This window comes from Leptodactylus fuscus, chromosome 4, assembly GCF_031893055.1.
Source record: "Leptodactylus fuscus isolate aLepFus1 chromosome 4, aLepFus1.hap2, whole genome shotgun sequence".
In the NCBI taxonomy this organism is placed as follows: domain Eukaryota; kingdom Metazoa; phylum Chordata; class Amphibia; order Anura; family Leptodactylidae; genus Leptodactylus; species Leptodactylus fuscus.
Window position 1 is genome coordinate 134,073,103 of NC_134268.1, and position 27,882 is coordinate 134,100,984.

The following is a 27,882-nucleotide window of genomic DNA, read 5'->3' on the forward strand; positions in this document are numbered from 1 at the left end:
GTCTGACTGTTTGAGGGTGTGCACAGGTGTCTTTTTATACTGATAACAAGTTTAATCAGGTGCCATTACTACAGGTAATGAGTGGAGGAAAGAGGAGACTCTTAAAGAAGAAGTTACAGGTCTGTGAGAGCAAGAAATCTTGATTGTTTGCAGGTGACCAAATACTTATTTTCCACCATAATTTGCAAATAAATTCTTACAAAATCAGACAATGTGATTTTCTGGATTTGTTTTCTCATTTTGTCTCTCATAGTTGAGGTCTACCTATGATGTAAATTACAGATGCCTCTCATCTTTTTAAGTGGTGGAACTTGCACTATTGGTGACTGACTAAATACTTTTTTGCCCCACTGTATACAGGGTGGCCATAAAATAACCTCAGGTGTTTGGAGTCGTGTGCAGGCTGACCCAATGGACAGAATTACCTGAAAATTTGTATGTGTGCTAATCAAGGCATGGGGAAACGGACAGCATGAAAAAAAATTCATACCAAAACTCCCCACCAGGGGATAATGTGGCGCTATACAGTAAACGTCCCTTATTGTCTACTCAGTCGTCACGATGCCTGTCTCTTTGCAAGATTGTGCGTGTCTAGTTAGGTTGTTTTATGAGAATGCCGGGAACGCCACAGCTGCCCTGAGAGCTTTTCGTCGTTTGAAAGACCAGCATACAGGTGCCAGCCCAATGTCTGTAACGTCGCTGAGACAAATGATGAAAATTTTTGAGGCAACTGGGTTACTGAGTGTGCAACCAGGCCGTGGCCGACGACCTGTATGCACCGAGGTCGTGGAGGATATTGCTGCAGCTGTTGAGGAACAGAGCACCAGTAGTCATAGCGGCAACCGCAGTGCACACAGTGTTTCCAGGCAATTGGGCCTCCCATACAGTACCGTGTGGAAAGTTCTGTGAAAAGTCTTGCGGGCATACCCATACAAAATTAGCCTTCATCACCAACTGCTTCCTTGTGACACCCACATGATATTTGCATTAATGTTTCTGGCCAGAGTGGAAGTGGATACCAATTGGCCATGGAATATTCTGTGGAGCGACGAAGTGCATTTTTACCTGGATGGGACGGTCAACACACAGAATTGTCACATATGGGCCACCGAAAACCTGCGTGAGCTCGAGGGGGTTCCGCTGCATTCACCCAAGGTGACCGTTTGGTGTGGGTTCACCTCATCGTTCATGATCGGACCGTTCTTTTTCGAAGATTTGGGCCCAACTGGGGTTGCCACCTGTTCCATCACAGCAGCGAGGTATCGGACAATGCTGGAAACAGTGGTCGTTCCCCAACTCCAACAGCGGCAGTGTCTGCAGACGATCACCTTCATGCAAGATGGAGCCCCTCCTCACATCGCAAATCCTGTGAAGAACGTTCTTCGTGCACATTTTCCCGATGACAGGATTTTGAGCCGCTCATTCCCTACAGCGTGGCCACTGGGCTCTCCGGATCTCGACTGAGTGAGACTGAGTAGAATAAGGGACGTTTACTGTACAGCACCACATTATCCCCTGGTGGGGAGTTTTGGTATTAAATTTTTTTTTTAATGCCGTCTGTTTCTCCATGCCTTGATTAGCACACATACAAATTTTCAGGCAATTCCGTCCATTGGGTCAGCCTGCACACGACTCCAAACACCTGAGCTTATTTTATGGCCACCCTATATATATATATATATATATATATATATATATATATATATATATATATATATATATATATATATATATACAGTCCTATGAAAAAGTTTGGGCACCCTTATTAATCTTATTCATTTTTAGTTCTAAATATTTTGGTATTTGCAACAGCCATTTCAGTTTGATATATCTAATAACTGATGGACACAGTAATATTTCAGGATTGAAATGAGGTTTATTGTACTAACAGAAAATGTGCAATATGCATTAAACCAAAATTTGACCGGTGCAAAAGTATGGGCACCTCAACAGAAAAGTGACATTAATATTTAGTAGATCCTCCTTTTGCAAAGATAACAGCCTCTAGTCGCTTCCTGTAGCTTTTAATCAGTTCCTGGGTCCTGGATAAAGGTATTTTGGACAAACAATTCAAGTTCAGTTAAGTTAGATGGTCGCCGAGCATGGACAGCCCGCTTCAAATCATCCCACAGATGTTCAATGATATTCAGGTCTGGGGACTGGGATGGCCATTCCAGAACATTGTAATTGTTCCTCTGCATGAATGCCTGAGGATTTGGAGCGGTGTTTTGGATCATTGTCTTGCTGAAATATCCATCCCCGGCGTAACTTCAACTTCGTCACTGATTCTTGAACATTATTCTCAAGAATCTGCTGATACTGAGTGGAATCCATGCGACTCTCAACTTTAACAAGATTCCCGATGCCGGCATTGGCCACACAGCCCCAAAGCATGATGGAACCTCCACCAAATTTTACAGTGGGTAGCATGTGTTTTTCTTGGAATGCTGTTTCTTTTTGGACGCCATGCATAACGCCTTTTTTTATAACCAAACAACTCAAATTTTGTTTCCAAAATGAAGCTGCCTTGTCCAAATGTGCTTTTTCATACCTCAGGCAACTCTATTTGTGGCGTACGTGCAGAAACGGCTTCTTTCTCATCACTCTCCCATACAGCTTCTATTTGTGCAAAGTGCGCTGTATAGTTGACCGATGCACAGTGACACCATCTGCAGCAAGATGATGCTGCAGCTCTTTGGAGGTGGTCTGTGGATTGTCCTTGACTGTTCTCACCATTCTTCTTCTCTGCCTTTCTGATATTTTTCTTGGCCTGCCACTTCTGGGCTTAACAAGAACTGTTCCTGTGGTCTTCCATTTCCTTACTATGTTCCTCACAGTGGAAACTGACAGGTTAAATCTCTGAGACAACGTTTTGTATCCTTCCCCTGAACAACTATGTTGAACAATCTTTGTTTTCAGATCATTTGAGAGCGGGCTGTCCATGTTCGGCGACCATCAAACTTAACTGAACTTGAATTGTTTTGTAGAAAGAAATGGTCCAAAATACCTTCATCCAGGATCCAGGAACTGATTAAAAGCTACAGGAAGCGACTAGAGGCTGTTATCTTTGCAAAAGGAGGATGTACTAAATATTAATGTCACTTTTCTGTTGAGGTGCCCATATTTTTGCACCGGTCAAATTTTGGTTTAATGCATATTGCGCATTTTCTGTTAGTACAATAAACCTCATTTCAATCCTGAAATATTACTGTGTCCATCAGTTATTAGATATATCAAACTGAAATGGCTGTTGCAAACACCAAAATATTTAGAACTAAAAATGATTAAGATTAATAGGGGTGCCCAAACTTTTTCATAGCACTGTATATATATATTAAAAATAAATAGAAAGATAAGTGGTTGAAATGTAAAATTACAAAAGAGATGATCCAGAAAGGATACCGAAATAAAAATCTGGAAATGCAGACCCGGATCAGGTTAGTGCATCTGGAAGAAATGGAAACAAAGTATCAATAAATAAGCATAGTAATAATAAATATGCAAAGTGAACAATATCTCAATTAGTTGGAAGGTGACTCAAAGGAAACTGTATCTCATAATTTTGGTTCAAGTCATTGGGTGTAAGGAAATTGAGTTTATAAATCCAAAAATCTTCTCTTGTCTTTAAGATTTTAATCCTATGGGCTAGTTCACACGTGAACTGCCCGCGCGGGTTTTGACACAGAGAGAGACGCGGCGAGCCGCGTCTCTCTCTTGTCAAAACCCGCCCGCCGCGACCATCGCTGTCGCGGCTTAACCCCCTGCTGTCGGCTCAAATGAATGAGCCGACATAGGAGGGAGCTGCCGGTGGCGGAAGCCGCGCGACTGAGACAGCGCGACTTCCGCCTGAAGAAAGGATATGTCCTTTCTTTTCTCCGCTAGCAGCAGCTCGCCGCTAGCGGAGAACAGAAGCCCGGCGGTCTCCATAGACCACCATTATAAGGGGAGGTTTTGGACGCGAAATCCGCTGTCAAAAACCTCCCCTTATACTCACGTGTGAACTAGCCCTATCACTACCTCTCATTGGATTCTGACTGTAATCCACCACTTGGAATCTTAGTTGTGCTAACATGTGACCATACTGGTGGAAGTGAACAAAGCAGATATTAGATTTATGCTAAGATATGTGGTCACATATATGTTGGGTGGTTTCACAAACATATACGGGACCACATGGACATTTGATCGCATAAAACACAAATGGTAAGTCAAATGTGAAAAAACATGAATAGGGATATTCCGACCCGTAAAAGGGTGACTGAGATATGGACCTTTTGGTGAAGGTACAGTATTATAGGCATTTTAGGCAGGGGTATGTCTTTGCGAGTGTGTAAGAACTGCTGCCTCATGATCTGTTTAGAGCCGATGTCAGTCCTTACCAACCTATCCTTGAGATCATGTGGGTGACAGATGGAGTGTAGGAAGGGATTATGACACTCCGGTACATTTATATATCCCTTGCATAGGGTAGGTCAGTGTCTGCACATGAATTTATGTAGGGGAATTGGTGGTATCCATCACCCTGTAATAGTAGTTCTATTTTTCTGCGGAGAACGGGGTTGCTCAACTCTTTTAGGTGGAAATCCTCTTGTCTGAAATTTATTCCTCATTTGACCTAGTCTGAAATTACGTTAAACAGGGTTGGAAACTTTGCATTTCACCCTGTCAAATTATGACTTAGGTCATGTATGTTTTGTGGCTTTAGAATGTCAACTGGAATAGCGTAAAAGAATATTCCTGACTGTAGGTTTAGTGTAGAGTTCTGAATGTAGCTCAACTTGTTTGTCTTTTATCACCTTGTGTCAAGGAAGTGAACTGTACTGGTATAAAAAATAATGTAAACTGCTGTTCAGGCCTAACCTCAGAGAGATGGTGATTAAATACTCTTAGGGAATCCAATGGGTCCCTCCATATTCAATAAATATCATCTATATACCTATTGCAGATTATACTATGTTCATGGAATAACTGGTGAATGAAATTAGCATATGGAGGGGCCTGTAAATAGAAATTATCCTGGAAAAGGAAGACATTTTCACATAGCACAATTGTCAGAAGATCTATACATAAAGCGACCACATAGGGATCCATGTCAGTATGTGTTAGGATTTCATCAACTGCCTGATTGCCTTCTTCACATGTCATGAAAGTATATAGGCTTGTAACGTTCCATGTAACTATAAGAAACTTCAGAGGGATATTCTATTATTATTTTATATTTTCAAGGAAGGTTCCGGTGTCGAGGAGAAAGGATCTTGTGTTTTTAGTTAAAGGAGTCAAAATCTTCTCTAAAAAGATAGTTAAGGGGGGTAATATAGATTCCTTTGATACAACTATTGGTCTCACTGGAGGTTTTGCAATATTTTTTATCAATTTTGGGCAAGATGTAGAAGAACGAGATTACTGGTTCTTTCTTGGTAAGAAAATCTTTGGTCTTTGAATCAGTGATCCCCTTTGCTATATAATGTGTTAGAATATCCGATCCATGTTTATTTTCATATGTGACTCATCATTTGTATATAAAATTAAATGTCTATACAGTCTCGTGTATGTTAAGGAGACCACCTAACATATACGAGACCGCATATCTCAACATCAATCTAAATCTGTTGCAAGAAGCTACTTCTTCCTATACCAGATCACTTCCACCAGTATGGTCACAAGTTAGCACAACTGCGCTGGATTTACAACCACTCTAACATTATTATTATTTAAATAACTTCTGTAGCACTTTACCTGAACGATACTAACTACAGTGACAACATGTAACAATTACAGGAAACAATGTGGTACAAACAAGTGCTGGAGCACAATCTGAATCCAAGTTGGTGATGAGATTATAATTCTAAAGACAAGAGTAGCTTAAGTCTTAAGCTCAATTTCCTGACACCCAGGGCTTGAACCAGCGAGTATGAGATACACCGTTTCCTTTGAAGTCTGAGTCCCCTTGCAAATAATTGAGATATCATTATTCACCATGTATATTTATTAATTACTTTGTTTCCATTTCTTTCATATGCACAAACCTGGTCCAAGTCTGCACTTCCAGACTTTTGTTTCGGTATCCTTTCTGAATCATCTCTCCTGTAATTCTACATTTTACCCCCTTTTTTTTCCTTTTCATCTTAATTTATAATTTTATAATTATTTTATTTTTCTATTCATCTTCATTTTATTTTTTCCACCTAATTCAAGTGTTTTTCCTTCTTTTCCTTTAATTTCATTTATTTTTCTTTAGTCCTCATCCCACAAAACTACATTCATACAGTCACTGCCCTTCATATCATCCACCTTAGCACATTCAACAATCAGCCTATCCCTCTTTATTTGCCGTTACTATAATATCTTATCTTCCCTATAGCGCATGCAGTTTCCAATCCCAATAACTATTACACACGCTGCATGGCACCATGTGCCCAAAATCACTCTACTATTCCACCACCACAGGGCTCCACATAGTGATGTCATAAGATCTAGCTACCAAATGCTAGATAGAGAAGATGCTCCTAACTGTGGCCTACACCCGTTTCCTACATGTACTGTTACAACTTCTGCAATCTGGTAAACTGATGAATTTCTCATTATACACTTTACTCTGTTACATGCCTCTTTTCAGACTGTGGACCAAGCCTTAAAAGGTGTTGCCCAGGCTAAAATTGTATTTTAAATTTAGGCTGAGAAAGGTAAAAAAAAAAAAAAAAAAAAACACCACACACACATACTCACCAGTCCTGCTGCTGGGATTTTTTCGGCAATGTCTCTGGGTCCTTGTCTTAGTCAGCTAATTGGTCTCAGTGGTCACGTGACTGCTGAGGCCAATCAGCCATCTAAGCAAAGGGACCTGAAAAATCACAGCCAGTGAGGACTTCCGCTGCAAGAACACATCAGTGCAGCAGAACCAGTCTGTGCCAGTGAGAGGACAATGAAGCATTGGAGACAGGCAAGAATTTTTTTCCCCTCCCTGGGCTAATTCAAAAAATAAATAAATACATTTATCCCTGATACCTCTAACTATTGTTAGTACAACACTGCTTGGATTATTTGATTTATATGAGCTTTTGTTATGACTTGTACGGTACTCTTACATTTTACTTATTTAACTATGCACAGTTTCTCTTTGGAGCCTTGATCATATGTATAATGAGCTATTCAATTAACTCTACAATGAACCAGCCAGTACCTTTTCTATATAAGTCTCTCACTTCATTTTGCTATATTACCTATATATATATAACTTTGAATTATTATCTTATATATATGAATATTTTTACATACTGTACCTTGTGCTTTGTTAACAATATCTGATGAACTAAAATGTCATACAGTATCTTGGAGTGTACACAATGAAACACTTTAATTTGCATCTCTAAACTCTAGGATTTTACTGGATGTTACCTGTGTTTCTTTCACAGTAAGTCCACCTTGTACTAAGAAATATATTTGTGTGTGTGTGTATATATATATATATATATATATATATATATATATATACTTATTAAAGACAAATAGTACTTGTTGAACCCCAAGTAAGCATAATAATAATAACAATAACAATAATAATAATAATAATAATAATAATAATAATAATAATAAACAGAATTAGACATTTTATTTGACTTATTTTTACAGATTGCTGTTTAGGTTGAATTTTGTTTCAAGTATCTCCTTCAGTGGCTCTTGAAAGATTTCCTACGTTTACAGATGTTCCAAAGTGACAAGAATAAATGTTAGTTCATAAAGATTTTAGTTGACAGATGTTGTCTGCGCCAAGAATGCTATCTTTTGCAGTTAGTCCACTCCATACTAAGACATATTCCTTCAGGTTTATAAAGACTGATATATGGCGCATCTTAGGGGGATATCATGGCTGTGAGTCAGCATGCTACTGAGAAAGCCACAGTGTAGAAACAGTCCAAGGACAGAGCTAGGTAGTAGATTACAGCTGAAAGAGTTATGCAGTTTTAGGAATTTGTGAAAGGGAGGCAGGTGGTATTTCCATTAAGCTTTATACTGGGCCTACAGTATGACACTGGTCAGACATATGCAGGGTTTGGTATACAACAGGGGGAGAAATCGCTGACTGTCAGAATAATCTAGCACAAGAAGTAGAAAGTTATGAGCTCATATAAGGCAAAGATTACTGAGACTGCAAGAGATGCAAGGCTAAAACAAACAAGATTCTGAGGTCTCATGCACAGGAATATATTTTTATCTGCAACTGCACATAGAACTACGGGCCCATATATTTCAACTGACTCATATACACAGTCGTAATTTTGGCAGCTGTGTGCCCGGGTCTTGTTGAAGAGATGCAAATTATAGAGCGGGTTCTATACCTGTCCATAATTGCAGCTTTCTCAATTAATTTCAAAGAATGGTTCAGTGATAACCACAGATGATACACAGATACCAATCTGTGTCATCTGCGCTGTTTTCACTTACCTGTAGACTGCACATGATCGTGTCCATGAGGTCTTAATGGCGTAATGGGAAAGGCTGAAAGCTATAATTGAGAAGCCCTGAGTTGAGCTGCTGACATCAGTATTCTGTATTTAGTTATGACTAATAGGTTCTGAGCGATTGCCGCTGTATAGTAAAGTTCTCTTTGTCCTTTCGCGTTACTTTTTCTGACTTTTTATGTTATGTTTAGCACATGTATAGAATATATATATATATATATATATATATATATATATATATATATATATATATGTCTACATCAATCACAATTGTAGCAGAACCTCAACAGAACTTCTGTTAATACGTTAATACATCAATTGTGACACCATAAAATATTTATTTAGCTGCAGATCCTAGGTAGAGGTCTCATGATCACAACACTGCTAACAACAAAACTGCAAGTCCACTGCTAGTATTAATGCGACTTTCAGTTAGTAGGAAGAAGCCGCCAGTATCTCGTTCAGGCAAATACTCTGTCCATATTCTATAACGTTTGCTTGTAAAAAAAACAGTTAATTGTTAAAAATAACAAAAATACTACGTCTTCAAACAATTTGGTCACCAATACAACGTATTCACTATTCAAAGGATAGGAACGTGTTATAGATTAATGTGGGACTGTAATTCTGTTTGCATGGATACACAACTAATACATTAATTCTATGGACCTACTTGCCAAGTAGAGCACTCGGCTATCTCCAGCAGTCCCGTTGAAATTAATAGAACAGCAATGTACCAGCAGAACTACTGCTACATTTGGATGCAGATACAAGAGGTCCCATTCTCATGATTGGTGGAGGTCTGAGTGGTTGAACCCCCAATAATCTACTACTTAACTGGATGAGCTATAAACTGTACAGGTAGGCAAATCATTTAATGTTTAAAATTAAAATTCAAAAACAAATATTTAGCATTATTGAACATTCATACATATTTATATTTACAAATCTAAACTTCAGAAACAATGAAAAACTGGTCATATACAATACGTTAGATTAAAATCATCCAAACTAGGCGATTTCAGCAAAATTGGCTACCTGTTGTGTGTATGAATTTCTTAGTTGACTGTAAATGTCGGGGGGGGGGGGGGGGGGGGTAGTATAAGGTATGTTTGATTTCGACATGTCTCAATTTCTTGCCAGTTGTGATAAGTCGCTATCTGACAGTAACGGAAGATGCTTCACTCTCATTCCACAGAATGAATAAAAAGAAGACTCAGAGCTGAATGTCTGGACAGAGCCAGAACAATCTATTACCATTCATGTAACATGGCACACAGTTGAAGCCCCGTCCACTGTATAGTGATGGCGCTGGGGTAATGCAGACCTGCTACTATTATTGTAAATGCAGCAGAGCTGCCCCACCATGTCCATCTGTCTCTAGATCGTCTGATACCCAGAGCAAAATCAAGTGATTTGTAAATCCCAGGATCATCAGATACTGATAATACATGTATACACTCACCGGCCACTTTATTAGGTACACCATGCTAGTAACAGGTTGGACCCCCTTTTGCCTTCAGAACTGCCTCAATTCTTCGTGTCATAGATTCAACAAGGTGCTGGAAGCATTCCTCAGAGATTTTGGTCCATATTGACATGATGGCATCACACAGTTGCCGCAGATTTGTCGGCTGCACATCTATGATGCGAATCTCCCGTTCCACCACATCCCAAAGATGCTCTATTGGATTGAGATCTGGTGACTGTGGAGGCCATTGGAGTACAGTGAACTCATTGTCATGTTCAAGAAACCAGTCTGAGATGATTCCAGCTTTATGACATGGCATTGCATTATCCTGCTGAAAGTAGCCATCAGATGTTGGGTACATTGTGGTCATAAAGGGATGGACATGGTCAGCAACAATACTCAGGTAGGCTTTGGCGTTGCAATGATGCTCAATTGGTACCAAAGGGCCCAAAGAGTGCCAAGAAAATATTCCCCACACCATGACACCACCACCACCAGCCTGAACCGTTGATACAAGGCAGGATGGATCCATGCTTTCATGTTGTTGACGCCAAATTCTGACCCTACCATCCGAATGTCGCAGCAGAAATCGAGACTCATCAGACCAGGCAACGTTTTTCCAATCTTCAATTGTCCAATTTCGATGAGCTTGTGCAAATTGTAGCCTCAGTTTCCTGTTCTTAGCTGAAAGGAGTGGCACCCGCTGTGGTCTTCTGCTGCTGTAGCCCATCTGCCTCAAAGTTCGACGTACTGTGCGTTCAGAGATGCTCTTCTGGCTACCTTGGTTGTAACGGGTGGCTATTTGAGTCACTGTTGCCTTTCTATCAGCTCGAACCAGTCTGGCCATTCTCCTCTGACCTCTGACATCAACAACGCATTTCCGCCCACAGAGCTGCCGCTCACTGGATGTTTTTTCTTTTTCGGACCATTCTCTGTAAACCCTAGAGATGGTTGTGCGTGAAAATCCCAGTAGATCAGCAGTTTCTGAAATACTCAGACCAGCCCTTCTGGCACCAACAACCATGCCACGTTCAAAGGCACTCAAATCACCTTTCTTCCCCATACTGATGCTTGGTTTGAACTGCAGGAGATTGTCTTGACCATGTCTACATGCCTAAATGCACTGAGTTGCCGCCATGTGATTGGCTGATTAGAAATTAAGTGTTAGCGAGCAGTTGGACAGGTGTACCTAATAAAGTGGCCGGTGAGTGTACATTTCAGCTCAGCTCAGAGACCCTAAAACCCATTTAGGCTGGGGACCCATATAGAGGAAAACTCTGTGGACTTTCTGGGAAAAGAGCTTCAGGAAAAATGCAATACATTTCCACTACAATATTTCCCGCAGCTCACTATGTGGGGCCTTAGCCTTAAACGTCAGGTAAAGCATAACACAAGCTCTCTGTATTTACTGGTATTCTGTTGTCCAGAAGACTTAGCTATCTGACTTTTTTGTTTTGTTTTTTAGTCGGACACAAAGTCCTGCATGTCCGACTTTGTGTCCAGCTAAAAAAAAAACAAAACAAAACAAAACAAAACGATTTCCCCGAGGAGAGGCCGCAGGCGGACATGGACGGTTACCTTTACAAACCCATTCAACTGAATGGGTTTTAAAGCTGACCGTCGGGTTTCTGTCCCCTGTCCAGTTTCTCCGGGGCTGAAGACGGAAACCCAACGGAATGCACACAAAGGACACCAGGCGCAAATGTGAACGAAGCATAAGTCACTTCAAAAATTAGTGCTCACCGGCTTTACTTCTATCCAACCCTGTTATGTCTGCTACCTCGCTCTCATTTTGGGTGAATAATGTAATGTGTGATGTCCATGTTTCTGGCCTTATTTTGTTTGCATGCAAGCCTCTGTTTTATTTAGTCCTAGCTTGTTCATGTATGCCTGTAGCCTCCATTCTTTCCCCCTACGCCCAACAGCAGCACAACTGGGGTATTCCTGCCCCTATGAGCTGTTAGGACAGGTGGAATTTTTAATTACCTAACAGCTTTTGACCTCTATAAGAGGCCGGAAGACCTGCTCCTCCCTTGTGTTTTTTTCTGTCCTGTGGGACAGGACAGGTGGTCAGGGGGGGAGCAGATGTTCTGACCTCCTATAGGGGTCCACTACTCTCCCCCACCGGTACCTGACAGCAGAAGATCTTTTTCTGGACATCCTCTTTTTTCAGCAGAGGTCCCCTTCTCCAGAGGGACCCTGCCGGCTCGTGCACGCTCCTGTCCGGCTGGCGCGCCGGGTCGGGGCTTTCCCCTAGGAACGCTAGACCTAGGAACCTTTCTCAGGTTCCTCCGGTCCGCCGTCTAACAGGGTCCGCCGCACATGCGCAGTGCGCGGGTCTCGCGGCGGACGGGAAGAGAACAACCCCTAGACACGAGCATTGCACGGTAGTTCGGGAGGGGGGTCCCCCGGTCCTGGGGACCATACCTGGGTCAGATCCCCCTCCCCCTGTCTTCTCCCCTCCCCTTTTTTTCATGAGATTCTGGCTCCGTTGTAGCCCCTGCCCCTTGGGCGGGGCTCCGGGCAAAACCCCGCCCCCTGGCCTATTTAAGTCCCCTTAGAGCTTCAGTTAGTGCTTGTCGCTCCGGTTGCAAGCACATCAGTTGGTGAAGCTCCTGGTCAATTTCTGTGCTGGAGAACTGTCTTCATTGACTAAGGTTTGGTGGACATGGCCGGGGGGGGGAGGTTGGGGAGTTGCATCCCTGAGTGCAGTAAGGAGTTAGTGTATCCTTTTTATTCCTCCTCAGAATGTCTTCTTCTTCCTCCACTGTTCCGCCTAGAAGGAAGGCTACTTCCAAAAGGAAGCATCTGGCGTGCGCTTCTTGTAGAGTGCCGCTGCCTGATGACTCCCAATATCGCTTCTGTCAGGGGTGCAGGGCCCCCTCTGTTGAAACAACTCCCATGCGAGAGATGGTGTCCTGGGTGAAGGGGTACGTCCAGGACTCCATGAAAAGAATGGAAGCCGTCTCCCTGGCCAAGAGGCCACGGCTGGATTGCGAATTGTCCCTGCCGCCTCTGGAAAAGCTGCGCCTCAGGGATGTGGAGTCGTTTTCTAGTACGGAGGAGGAGAAGGAGATTTTTCCCCTGGACAAAATGTCCAGAGTATTCAAGACCCTAAGAATCAGAGACCGGGAAGGCGGGGAAGGCTCTAGCCGTAGGTCTCGTACCTTCAGGCCCTCTTCGGAGATGCTCCGCCTGATGGAGGGCGAATGGAGGCACCCGGAGAGATCCTTTGCGCCATCCACACGCTTCAAGGCACTTTTTCCCGTCTCTGAGAGTCAACTAAAGGTGTGGGGTCCCCCACCAAAGGTGGACGTCGCCGTGGCCAAGTTATCAAGGCGCTCCATCCTTCCATCAGAGGACGGCTCGGGCCTCAGGGACCCCATGGATCGCCAAGTCAAAGGATCTTTGAGGCGTGTATATTCGTCCGCCTCTGCCCAGGCCTCTTTGGGCATGGTCGCGAATGAGGTAGCAACTGGCTTACGCGCAGAACTGTTATCCCTGGCCAAGGACATCGATTCCGGCGTGGATCGTGATGATCTCCTCGCGGCAGTGTCCGACATCACGCTGTTGGTGGATCACCTGACAGAGGCTACCCATTTTCAGACCCGTCTGGCGGCTAGATCCATGGCACTGGCTACTGTGGCTCGCCGACCTCTATGGCTGAAGCCCTGGAAGGCTGACCTTACTTCCAAAAATAGCCTCTGTGGTCTCCCCTTTGAGCCCGGACGGCTGTTCGGAAGGGAGCTCGACCACATCATGGAGGGCTGGGCCGACTCCAAGGGCAAGAACCTGCCACAGCCCCTTGAAGGTCGGAGTACCTCCTTTCGAGGAAGAGGCACTCGAAGAGGCACCAGAGGCCAGCGGCGATCCGGGAAAGGAAGAGGTCGGGGCTCATCTCGTGGCCGTAAGAATGCCCCCTTCTAATTCCCTCTCAGTACACCCCCCCCCCTTCCTACTCCCCCCCCTCCCCTGGGGTGGGCGGTCGTCTTTCCCACTATGTGGAGGCCTGGCGGCAGAATATTCGGGACCCCTGGGTCATCCAGATGATCCAGGAAGGTTATAAAATTAATTTTGTTTCCCAGCCGCCAGAGAAGATGGTAAGAACCCGCCCTCTTCAGGGCCCCAAACAACTTCATCTGGAGAGATTGATTCAGGAGTACGAGGACAAGGCCGCGCTGGAGATGGTTCCTCGCGCAGAACAAGGCACAGGCGTCTACTCTCCAGTCTTCTTGGTCCCCAAGCCATCAGGCGAGTGGCGTATGATCATCGATCTCAGGTATCTGAATCACTTCATCCGCAGGCTGCGGTTTCACATGGAAACCATAAGGTCAGTACTACCTTTCATGCACCCTGGAGATCACTTCGTCACTCTGGACCTGAAGGACGCCTACCTCCACGTACCCATCTTTCTGGCACACCGAAAGTTCCTAAGGATTGCCGTAGACATACAGGGGAAAGAGGCGCACTTCCAGTTCGCAGCCCTCCCGTTCGGCATATCCTCCGCCCCCCACACCTTCACAAAGGTCATAGCTCCGGTCGCTGCCGCCCTGCGCCTTCAAGGCATATTCATAGTTCCGTACCTGGACGACTGGCTTCTGAAGGCTCATTCAAAGGAGGTTCTTACCACGCAGGTGCAGACCGTCGTAGCTCTACTAGACAAGCTGGGGTGGCTGGTAAACTGGCAGAAGTCAGTGATGGTGCCATCAACACGAGTTCAGTTCCTGGGACTTATTCTAGACTCTCTCAACATGACGGTCTCTCTACCCTCTCCTCGCAAAAGGAAAATTGCTCGGGCGGCACATCATTTGTCTTCCACACGGAAGGTCACCATCAGGACGGCGATGAAGGTCCTCGGATTGATGTCCGCTGCCCTAGATGCAGTTCCTTGGGCCCTATGGCATATGCGCCCTCTACAGAACGAGATCTTGAGAGTCTGGAATCACAGTCCTTCAGGTTTACAGAAGCCAATCCAGTTAACCATCAGCACCCGGCAAACCTTGCCCTGGTGGACCCATCTGCGAGATGGGAAGTCCTCGGTCCAGCCCGCCTGGACCTTGTTGACTACAGATGCCTCCCTCACAGGCTGGGGAGCTCATCTGGGGGAGACCCCGGTTCAAGGTACATGGAATCAGCGGGAGAGGACGCACTCATCCAACTGGCGCGAGCTTACCGCAGTTCATCGAGCCCTTCTGTCATTTGCACCACTTCTACGAGGGAAAGCGGTCAAAGTAAGATCAGACAATCTGACGACAGTCCACTATATCAACAAGCAGGGAGGAACCAGGTCCCCCTCGCTCATGCAAGTCACCAACCTGATCTTCTCCTGGGCAGAACGAAACCTCTCCCAGCTGGCCGCGGTACATATCTAGGGCCGCCTGAACATCCTAGCGGACCAACTCAGCAGAGGCCGGCCGACCGCAGGCGAATGGTCCCTGAACCAGGACATCTTCCACTACCTGACCAGGAGGTGGGGTCTCCCCGAGGTGGATCTGATGGCCACCCAACACAATGCCAAAGTAGAAAGGTTTTGCTCCCTGTACCGGGTAGACAACCCTTTGGCTGTGGATGCCCTGTCAATACCATGGAGGTTCGAACTGGCATACGTGTTCCCTCCCATCCCGATGATACCAAAGGTATTGGCGAAACTCAGGCAGGACCAGACTTCGGCAATAGTGATCATGCCGTTCTGGCCAAAAAGGGCGTGGTTCACCGACCTTATCCTTATGAGTCGGGGGAACTACTGGAGGCTTCCACCAGTCAGGAACCTGGTGTCACTGAACAGTCGGCCGTGCCTGGGCCTAGACAAATTCAACCTCACTGCCTGGAGGCTAACCGCGCCATACGCGCAGACAGAGGATTGTCCCAGGGAGTGCTAAGTACCTTAGCCCATTCAAGAGCAGAAGCAACCAATCAGAGCTACCAAAGGATCGCCCGGATATTCCGAGATTGGTGTACAGGCAGCCACCGCGATCCAGACAGAGATGCAGTCCTAGAGTTCTTACAGAACGGCTTGGAGAGAGGACTAGCACCTGCCACCCTCAAGGTTCAAGTGTCAGCTCTATCTGCTCTCCTGGAGACACGGTTATCACAAGATCCTCTTGTCAAACAGTTCCTTAGGGGGGCTGCCAGGCTCCGCCCCCAGGTACGGCCCCCTGTCCCCAGGTGGGACCTGGCCACGGTTCTACAAGGGCTATGTGCGCCCCCCTTCGAACCATTATCTGAAGTGGACTGGAAGTACCTGTCATTTAAAGTGACCTTTCTGTTGGCAATAACCTCCGCCAAGAGGGTTGGCGAATTGCAGGCTCTAGCAGCCTCCGAACCTTTCATAACTTTCTTTCCTGACAGAGTACAGCTAAGGTTCGTCCCAGGATTCTTGCCGAAGGTACCCACACTTCAGAACACCAATCAAGTGATCACCCTACCGGGGTTCTTTCCCTCCCCTGCCACTGAGCAGGAGGAGAAGCTACACACACTGGATCTGGTAAGAGCACTACGTATCTACCTGGACCGTACAGCACCGTTCCGAAGATCAGAGAATCTTCTGGTTAATGTGTTTGGCCACAATAGAGGCGCTAAAGCATCAAAGGTAACCCTGTCTAGATGGATCAGAGAAGCTATCAGCTGTTCCCTACGGGCTCAGAATCTTCCTGTTCCAGATTTCCTACGAGCCCATGCCACCCGATCAGTGGCGACATCATGGGCAGAGACACGGTTCCTCTCTCTAGAGCATATATGTGCTGCAGCCTCGTGGAGCTCACAGCTGACTTTTGCCAAACACTACAGATTGGACTGGCGTACAGCCGATGCTACAGCATTTGGGCACTCCGTCTTGGCATCAGCCTGCCAGGAGGTCCTGCCCTAGGGGAGATAATACTTGCTAAATCCCCAGTTGTGCTGCTGTTGGGCGTAGGGGGAAAGAAAGATTATGAATGATAATCTGTTTTCCCTTAGCCCAAACAGCAGCACAAGGCTCCCTCCCTAAGAGGTGCTATTGTACAGATTTTGTGTATGTGTGTGTAGCTCTTGGCATAGATTGCTCTGTATATCATACTTGTTACTAACACAAGGGAGGAGCAGGTCTTCCGGCCTCTTATAGAGGTCAAAAGCTGTTAGGTAATTAAAAATTCCACCTGTCCTAACAGCTCATAGGGGCAGGAATACCCCAGTTGTGCTGCTGTTTGGGCTAAGGGAAAACAGATTATCATTCATAATCTTTCTTTCTGCATTATAACTCTTTTACCTTTGGCTGTGTGCCTGATGTTACCTGTGTTTGTCTTATCCCAATTCATGTCTGATTTTAGCCTATTTACAAGTCTGTCTTGGTTTTTGTTCACATTATGTAGCCTACGCAGTTATGATTATTAGAAGATTGCTAGGAAATAGTATAATGACTCACTGATTGCCTTTAAAGAGGACCTTTCATCAGATTGGACACAGGCAGTTCCATATACTGTCCCGGGTGCCCCGGGTAAAGCGCTATCGGTCCCGCTACCGTAGCGCTTTACAGTCAGAAGGGTGTTTCTGACACTCTGTCAGGTACGTCCTTCTCCACAGCAGCGCCTATCGCACTGTACAGTGTGAGCGGGGAGGAACGCCCCCCTCCCCTCCTGATAATACTCGTCTATGCATGAGCATTGTGAGCAGAGAGAGGGAGGCGTTCATCCCCACTCACACTGTACAGCGCGATAGGCGCTGCTGTGGAGAAGGACGTACCTGACTGACTGTCAGAAACGCCCTTCTGACTGTAAAGCGCTACAGTACCGGGACCGATAGTGCTTTACATCGGGCACAGATCGGGAAAGCCAACAGTGCGCTGAATTCAGGGCACTGTCGGCTTTCCAGCAGTATATGGTACTGCCTGTGCCCAATCTGATGAAGGGTCCTCTTTAAGGCTGTTTTCACATGTACGTTGGTGGGACTATTAACAGCCTCCAAGGCAGATCCTTTAAAAAGACAAAAAAAAAACAAAAACAAGCAAACAAAAACATGCCGACAGAGAGCAGCACTATTTTCTCTTGAAAGAAACCCAGTGAATTCCATCAGTTAATAGTATTCGCTGGATGCAATTATAGTGTGGTATGATAAATGATCCAGCACGTCAATTCATTGTTCTACTCCTATTCTGAAAGTGTTATGTATTAATACAAATTCAAATAATAATATACCAATCATAATATCTACTTACTTTCATTAGATGTAAAGTCTTGTGATTCAAGAATGCCAGATTCTTGCAAAGATCTAATACATGAATCCACCAATTCTAAGCCAGTTGTTAGTTCATCCTCTATATCTTTTTGACCCTCTGTAATATAAGAATTATGATAAAACAGTAATTTACCTTTACTTTTGCATTTACAGTAAAAATGCTATGTTGGTATGATCACAGTGATACCAAATGATACCAAATTTAGGCCAGAGTCCCACATTACTTACACATAGCGGTTTAGCTACAGCAGAAATGCTGTGTATTACACTACCTATAAAGTGGATGGAATTCTGACTAATCCCATCCACACATTCCAGAAAAAAAGAAATCAGCAGTGGAAATGCTTTTTTATATAGCAGCACTTTCTATAATCTGCACAGGAACAATAGGGCGGGGAAAATAAAAACTGCTCCAAATAATGATTTTTACCCTTAGGGTGCATTCACACTATGTATACTGAAGCTTATTCTGAACGTAAAACACGTTCAGAATAAGCGGCATATAAAGCAGCTCCATTCATTTCTATGGGAGCCGGCATACGAGCGCTCCCCATAGAAATGAATGGGATGCTTTTTTCACTACGAGCAGTCCCATTGAAGTGAATGGGATGTGCTGGCGTGTACGGCTAGCTCTGCTCATGCCGAGCCGTACACGCCGGCACTTCCCATTCACTTCAATGGGACTGCTCAGAGTGAAAGATGCAGCCCATTCATTTCTATGGGGTGCGCTCGTATGCCGGCTCCCATAGAAATGAATGGAGCTGCTTTATACGCCGCTTATTCTGAACGTGTTTTACGTTCAGAATAAGCTTCAGTATAAGTAGTGTGAATGCACCCTAACCTTACAAAAAATGCTATAAAAAGTGATCATACCCCTAAGCAGTATTAAGAAAAGTATAGATCGATGTAGAATAAAGGTAACATATTACTTAAACCCTATGCTGCATGGCAAAAAAAAGGTTAAAACATAAAAAGCTATGCCAGGATTTGTTTTTTTAATCCACAAAGAAAGAATTAATAACATTTAGTCAATAAGTTTTAGACACCAAAAAATGATGTCATTACAAAATCCATCTAAGGGTGCATTCACACTAAGTATACGCTGAGCTGATTCTGAACGTAAAACACGTTTCAGAATCAGTGCATACAAAGCAGATCCCATTCATTTCAATTGGAGCCGGCATACGAGCACTCCCCATTGAAATGAATGGGCTGCTTTTTTCCCTATTTGTTTCCATGTGATATGCGCGTAACACATTGAAACCAATAGGGAAAAAAGCAGCCCATTCATTTCTATGGGGAGCACTCGTATGCCGGCTCCAAATGGAATGAATGGGATCTGCTTTGTACGCACTGATTCTGAACGTGTTTTACGTTCAGAATCAGCTCAGCGTATACTTAGTGTGAATGCACCCTAAGGGCTCGTTCACACGGAGTAAACGGGACGTTTGCGCCGCGATTTTGACAGTGCATGTTTGCGGTCGTTTAGCACCGCGTAAACGCCGCCTGATTGATACGTTTTTACAGCTGTTTACCTTATAAAAACGTGTCAGTCAGCGGACCCATTGACTCCAATGGAAAAAAAATACTCCGTTGTGGCTTGAAAATGTCTCTCTCCGTTATTTCAAACGGACAGAAAAGTGTGTACTACTACGCTTTTCTGTCCTTTACCCACAACAGATCCGTGACAGACCGTTCTCCTTTTCCTTCACTTCTCTATGTGAACGGGCTGCTAGACATCTGCAGCCAGTTATGCATCCGGTTATACAGTCCGTTTATTAGCCTGCCGCGCCCCCATTAACTACAACTCCGCCCCTTGTGCATGGGCGGAAGAAGAATGAGAAGCCAGAGGAGAAGGAGAGGAACTTTTCAAAAGACATTTACTTTAAGGGGATCACAATGGCAGAATATCTAGTGCTAGGACCAGGGGTGGGGGAAGGGGTAGCAGCCATTAGGGGCAGCACACTTGGCTGCACCTCCCCCACATACCCTACCCCTAATGGTACTATGTGCAGCACATGTGGGAGGTGGCAGAGGAGTTGTCCCCCAAGCACAAGTCACAGCACAATTTTTTTTGTTATTTGTGCTGTGACTTGTAGTGCTTGGGTCCTGCGTGCCGTTGCTATGACAGCTGGGAGCCTTGTGAAGCCTTGTGATTTTTGCAATGCATTAGCATTATACTGCATTGCATTAGTGATCAGACCCCCTGGGGTTCAAGAGCCTTAGGGGGTCTAATAAATGCAAAAAATAAAAATTAAAAAAATAAAACGGTCCGGTCTGCAATCTCTTATTCTCTCTTTCTTTTGCAGGCTGATCTATGGTCACAGATTATATGTGTATTGTGCTAAGTAGCCTCTCTCTAACAGAAAGCCAGCAGCCAGATATTCAGCAACTTCTGTACTAGGATTCAGAGCTGACGGCCTCCCACGGGAAGTACCCGAATCCTCCTGGATTGTGTGTTTAAATATAGAGTAAACACTATGCTAATATTAGAGAGATATGTGTGCTAGACACAGGCCATGCTCAAGAAATTTTAAAATCTCTGGGCCTCAAGATGGAGTACTCCAGGGCTTCCCCCTAATACATTACTGATGAATAGCACCATTTCACTGCTGACATCGCTCTTTGGCAGTAAACAGGCCTAGATGCTGGCTTTTGCATTTCTTTTGATATACAGTCCTTGAAATTTTTACTGATTGTCTAATAAATGTTGGTGGGAAGAGAAAAGGTGGTGATAGAGCTGAAATTATTGTTTGCATATTCCTGGACCCACAAAACCTAGGATGAAAGTCAGCTTCTGGTATTGGCCTCATGGAACATTACCTCTTGTAAACTCCTCTGCAATTCTTCATGTGGATATACTAATGGGCGCAAAGGGGGGAGCATTAAGGTAGGCTTGCATTTTTTTGATTTGATATATCATTTGAATATTATTCTTTTTGTCTTACTACAACATTTTTCTGTTGACATTTTTCAGTTGGTGCTTGTGCATTTTATTGGTACTATTTTGGGGTATATATTACTTTTTGATCACTTTTTTATTAACTTTATCTTGCCACACTGGGACTAGTGATCATCTGATCACTTGTTCAATAGAATATACTGCTGTACCCAAGTGAACACTACAGGATCCCAGCTGTAAGTGCAGTTTAACCCTTTAGATACTGTGGTCAGTTGTTTAACCCCCTTCCCACCTAAACCAGTTTTCGACTTCCTGACACCCCTCGAATTTTCAAATCTGACATGTGTTTTATGTAGTAATAACTTTGAAACACTTTAACCCCTTCCCGCCAATGGCATTTTTTGATTTTCGGTTTTCGTTTTGACTCCCCTCCTTCTAAACCCAATAACTTTTTTATTTCTCTGCTCCCAGAGCCATATGAGGTCTTAATCTTTGCGGGACAAATTTTTCTTCATGATGCCACCATTAATTATTCTGTATAATGTACTGGGAAGCTGTAAAAAATTCAGAATGGGGTGGATTTGAAAAAAAAATGCATTTCTGCGAATTTCTTACGGGCTTCAGTTTTACGGCACTCACTGTGCAGCCAAAATGACATGTTCCCCTTAAAAAAATTCAAAACGCTGTTAAAAAATTTTTTTTTTCTAAAAGTCACCATATTCTGACAGCTGTAACTTTTTTATACGTCCGTGTACGGGGATGCATAAGGCGTCTTTTTTTGCGGGGCCGGGTGTACTTTTTAGTTCTATCATTTTTGGGAAATGCTATTGCTTTGCTCAATTTTTATTCAAATTTTTATCCGAATCAAAACAGTCAAAAAACGGCGGTTTGGCACTTTTGACTATTTTTCCCACTACGGCGTTTACCGAACAGGAAAAATATTATTATAGATATGTAGAGCGGGCGATTTCGGACACGGGGATAACTAACATGTATGTGTTTCACAGTATTTAACTACTTTTATATGTGTTCTAGGGAAAGAGGGGTGATTTGAATTTTTAATACTTTTTTTTAATTATATTTTTTTTTATTAATTTTTTTTGCATTTATTAGACCCCCTAGGGTTGCTGAACCCCAGGGGGTCTGATCACTAATGTAATGCATTACAATGCATTGCAAAACTCATCATTTCTTTTTCAGGCTGGTCTTTGACCATTGACCATAGACCAGCCTGCAAAAGAAATAGAGAGAAAGAGATTGCAGAACGGCCAGGAGCTTTTAACAAGGCTCCCGGCTGTCATGGCGACATGACGTCGGCCCTGCAGCTTGCTCCAGGCGCCGGTGATCACCGGCAAAATGGCGCCTTTGACTGTGGCGCCGGAGGGGTTAATGCCTCCGATCGGTCCGGGGACCGATCAGAGACATTAGCGCCGGTTGTCTACTGCTTGAAGCAGTAGACACCTGGCAGCTATGGCGGCCGCCCGGCTCCAGATGGTCGCCATAGTTACACATTCGGCATGCACCATGTCGGGAAGGGGTTAAAGGGGTATTCCCATGTACATAATAATTTTTAAATTTGTAGATAATTAAAAGTTAAACATTTTTGTAAGTATAAGTAATTAAACATTTTGCAGAGTTTTAAAGATTTTCTCTAAATATCTTGTGGTGACAGTCTGTTGTCTTGATTGGTTGCCAGTGGGTACAACCATGAATGCAGGAACTTTCTAAGGTCACAAAATCAGCCATGATTTCTTTATTGTGGCTGTGATATCTTCTGATGCATGTAGTGTCCCTGCCTGATAACCCAGCTACAATAAGAAAATCATAGCTGGGTTTCTGACAAGTCCCAGACCGCAGAAAGTTACTGCATTAGTGGTCCTAACCATTGGCAACCAATCAAGATAACAGACTGTCACCACTACGATGGTTAGAGGAAATCTTTAAAACTTTGCAGGATTTTTAATTACTTATATTTGCAAAAATTGTTTAACTTTTGATTATCTACAAATATAGATATGATTATGTACATGGGAATACCCCTTTAACTCACCAATGTAATTTTGATATTGATTTTCGTAACACATTGTACTTCGTTTTAGAGGTAAACTTTGGTTGATATGTTTTGTGTTTAATTATGAAAAAATTGGAATTTCTGTATTAGAAACCCCCATAAATCAACCAATTTTCAAAACTGGACCCCTTAAATAAGCCAAAACAACATATACCTAGTATTTCCACCCTACATTTGTTTAACAGGAATTAAAGGGGTATTCCCATAACACTTGATCACCAACCTTCAGGCTCTGTGCTCTGTTCACTTCCTGGTTTTCTGGGCACATTGGTGGGCGGGGTTTCACTTGCTCTGCTATCTGCTTTGCTTGTAGTTAGTAATGAGGGATTGGTTGTAAATGCATTACCACAGTATGAAGATGACGTAGAGGCTGAAGTAGCAGAGCTGGATTTGAGTCAGCTTGCATTACATACAGAGGTAACGGACTCCCTATCTCAGCCATTATCAGCCAAATTCAATTAAACTGGCTGATAAGTGGAAGAGAAGATAGACAGCACAGTAATCCCAGAGCTCTCACCTCCCCCCTCCCCTATCTGAGGAGCTCCGTTACTTGTCAGCCCCTCCCTCCCCCCTTTAGAGCAGGCAGCTATGTCACTTGGGAACTGAGCAGATAAGCCCAATGGCCATAGAAACGCAGTGTCAACAATGAAGTGAATAAATTAAGACAGCGTCCAAACAAACCAGTTTTGATAAAGCAATGTATTTAGGAAAAGCCTTAAATCCACATAAACTAGCAGTATAGATAGGATCCTTGTGATGGGACAACCCCTTTAAGACAAAATGGAGATGAAATTTACACATTTCATTTTCTTTTACTAATATTTTCATTTAGCCATAGAATTTGCACATTCACAAGCAGTTAAAGAGGAAAATGCATCCCACAATTTTTTATGCAAGTTCTCCCAACTACCATAGTACCCCACTTGTGGGTGTAAACTAATATAAGGGCAAACAACGAGACGCAGAAGGGAAGGAGCGCCAATGAGCTTTTGGAAGGTAGATCTTGCTGTGATCAGTTTCAGGCACCACAACAAGCCATTGAGGAGCCAAAACAGTGGAAACCTCTAGAAAGTGACCCATTTTGGAATCTAGACCCCCTCAAGGAGTTTAACAAGGGGTAGAGTGAGTATTGTGATCCTACAGGTTTTTCAATGAATTTATTACCATATGGACGTGAAAATGACATGAAAATGAAATATTACCCTTTTTCCAATCAAATGTCACTTTACTCTCAAATTTTTCACCTTCACAAAGCATTAAAGGAGAATAACCAACTAACTTTTTTTTCTCCTAAACACAACAATGGGGTACGGGCAGCGCCACACCTCCCATGAGGCGACCTGAAGCGACCGCTTCAGGCAGCGCTATGGGAGGGCAGCATTTTTGCTTACCTAAGCCAGTCCAGGACAAGCTGTCCTGGACTGGCTTAGCGTCACCGTCACTGAGCGGTGGATTTGGGAGGCCGCTGGAGCAGCGCTGCTCCAGCGGCCTCCTCTCATGCTCAGGCAGAGAGCAAGTCCTCTCCCTGCCTGCTAACGCTGCTGCGCCACCCCCCCTTCGCTCCGCCCCTCCTTACGGGGAGGGGGGCGGCTTTCTGTCGTCCGCCTCGGGCAGCGAAACAGGTAGGTTCACCCTTGGGTACGGGCACATGGCAGGGCTTGAAATAGAGAGCACTATTTTGAAGGACAGATTCTCCTGGAATAGCTTTCAGGTACCATGTTCCATTTGCAGAGCCGCTGAGGTGCCAAAACAGTGGAAACCCTCCAAAAGTGATCCTATTTTGTAAAATAAACCCCGTAAGGAATTTATCGAGGGGTATAGTGAGTACTTTGACCTTACAGGTCTTTGACAGAATTGGGCCATATAAATTTTAAATGACATTTTTATCTATAAAATGTAGCTTTAACCCAAAAATGTTTCATTTTTATAAGTGAAAAAAGGAAAAATGACCACACAATTTCTTAAGCCATTTCTCGCGACTATAGAAATAACCCACATGTGAATATAAATTTCTATATTGGCAAACAGCAGGGAAGGAGAACCATTGAGCTTTTAAGAGGACAGATCCTACTGGAATTGGTTTCAGGCCCCATGTCACATTGGCAGAGCCACTGAGGTACAAGCGCAGTGGAAAGACCCAATAAATGATCTCATTTTGGAAACTAGACCCCTCAAGGAATTTATGGAGGGGTATAGTCAGCATTTGGAACCCACAGCTATTTCATCAATTTTACTACCAATGGGATGTGAAAATTACAAATTATATTATTTCCAGTAAAATGTCATATTAGACCCAAAATTATAATTTTTATGAAAAGGTTAAAGGAGAAAAAGCACACCACAGTTTGTTACACAATTTCTTCTGAACACGAAAATACCACAAATGTGATCAGAAACTGCTGTATGGGTACATGGCGGAGCATGGAATGGAAAGAGCGGAATTTGGCTTTCAGAGGGCAAATTCTACCGGAATAGTTTGTGGGTGCCATGTCTCATTTGCAGAGCCCCTAAAGTACCAGAATAATGGAAACCGCAAAACATGACCCCATTTTGTAAACTACACCCCTCACGGAATTTATCAAGGGCTATACTGACCATTTTGATCCAACAGCTGTTTCACAGATTCCATAACACTGGGCAGTTAAAAGAAAAAATATATTTTTTGCAATAAAATGTTGCTTTAGCCACAACGTTTTCATTTTTATGAGGGGTTAAAGGAGGAAATGTATTCAACAATTTCTCCTGACTATAGAAATACCCCATATGAGGAAGAAAACTACTGTATTGGCACACGGCAGGGCAAAGAAGGTAGGGTTCATTCCATATCAAGTGATCCAAATATGAATATTTTTTTTTTTACCTGACGTCTAGATTTTTTTTATTTTTATGAAGTACAACTTAATTTAATTACAAATTAAAAGTTTTGATTTTTTTTTTTTTCTTCATCAGTTAATTTTTTTACAGACTTCTAAAGTTTTGAAAAAGCGCATATTCTGGCCTGGTATGGCTTTATATTTTTTATCATATCTCAGGCTAGAATTAAGATAAAGAGGTGGGAGAGGCAACATTTTTCTCAGAACGGTACCGGCTTTCATTTGATATGTCACAAGATGATGTTTCTTTATATTTTGTTTTGCGCAATTGTGAAAAAAACGTGTTTTAAAATTGTGAAAAAATGCATGTGTGTTACTTGTGTTCTTGTTTATACTTGTACAGGGTTTCAACTTAGGACCAAATTGGGATTTTTTTATTTTTTTTTAAGCCTTGAATCATGTGATTTTAACCACTTCAGAACCGGGCCAATTTGTGGTCCAGGACCAGACACATTTTAGGTTTATTTTGTATGTGCGGTTTTGAGGTCTGTAACATTTTTCCCGTATGTCTCAGTCAACTAATTTTTGCGTCTTTTTTCGGGGACACATAGGGCTTTATTTTTATGTTATCTTTATTTTCGAATGTGTTTTAATTTTTTTATATCCAGGAAAATATAAACAAAATAGGAGGGAAATTGTGTCTGGTTTTCAATTTATTATTTTTTTTAATTTATAACACAAAGTGTCACTGAAAAACTTTATAATATAGTTTTTCCTCTCCGTCATTTTTAATTTGTATGGTGTCGTCGGGGGTGGGGCTATAACCTTTAATAACAGCGTTTTATTAGCGTATTATTTATTTTTTATTATTATTTTATTTACATTTTTTTAAAACTTTTTTATTATATTTTTATTTTATTTTTTTTCCAGATTGTGTCCCCATAAGGTGATAAGAGACCTTTGGGGACATCTGATCACTTATTTTTTTGTACTGGAGGCTGATTTCTCCTATAACTGGGGCTGCTACATTTAACCCTAGTTGCAGGAGAAATACAGACTTCTGCATGCTGTATATACAGCTTACTGAGCTGATCTGGGGTCCTGTAGGACCCAGCAGCTCTTGTAAGACGCTGCTCCCGGCGGATCACATGTCCGCCGGGTGAGAGGGCAGCTGAATTATGGCAGCATCCATAGCTGTGTATACAGCGCTCATTGAGCGTGGCTTCTTCCTTTTTTCTTTTCAAATTACAACTTGCTGAATTCAACATTTATATGCAACAATAAAGAAACAAAAAACAAATTCTGTAAGTGCCACAATAAATACATCTTAATCATCATAACTAGAGATGAGCGAGTAGTGAAATATTCGATATTCGTTTCAAGTAGACCCTCAATACTCAACTATTTGTCCGAATATCGAATCCTAATATAGTCAATGGGGAAAAAATGCTAGTTTCAGGGGAAACCAAAACTCGACTAATTGGAGTCACCAAGTCCACAATGACACCTCAGCAAATGATGCCAACACCTCTGGAATGCAACTGGGACAACAGGGGAAGCATGCCTGGGGGCATCTCATACGCCCAAGTCCCAGTATTACCCCACTATCACAGCCTATCAACTAGACACTCCAAACTCAATATGGAAAGTGGAAAAATACTTGGAAACCTTCTTTCCTCTACATTAGTATGGACAGAAACACAAATTTTAAGCTAAAGAAACATTAGCATGCACCCCCTTAAATCGCGTTGCCCATGACAACCACAGATGGCATAGGCAATGGGAAATCCAACAGCCCCCACCCTTAACTGTCATTGTTTATGTAAATACATAAACTTACATAAATTTACTTTTCAGGCCCTTGGGGTGAGCCCTCCCAAACTTAGCCTCAGGCCCTTGGGGTGAATTGAGCCTTTAACCAGCAGAGTATTAGGCCTTTGAAGTCAGTTGAGCCTTGT

General features: G+C 43.2%; 1 protein-coding gene across 5 annotated transcripts in view; it reads right to left on the reverse strand.

Annotated features, from left to right (window-relative positions):
* The window catches only part of CTNND2 (catenin delta 2), a 368,350-nt gene that overhangs the window by 220,446 nt on the left and 120,022 nt on the right, over positions 1-27,882 (reverse strand). For all 5 annotated transcript variants that reach the window (XM_075271079.1, XM_075271077.1, XM_075271078.1 and 2 more), the window contains exon 5: positions 18,119-18,235. In XM_075271079.1, the coding sequence (XP_075127180.1) occupies positions 18,119-18,235 (117 nt within the window). The remainder of the gene's footprint in view (positions 1-18,118; positions 18,236-27,882) is intronic.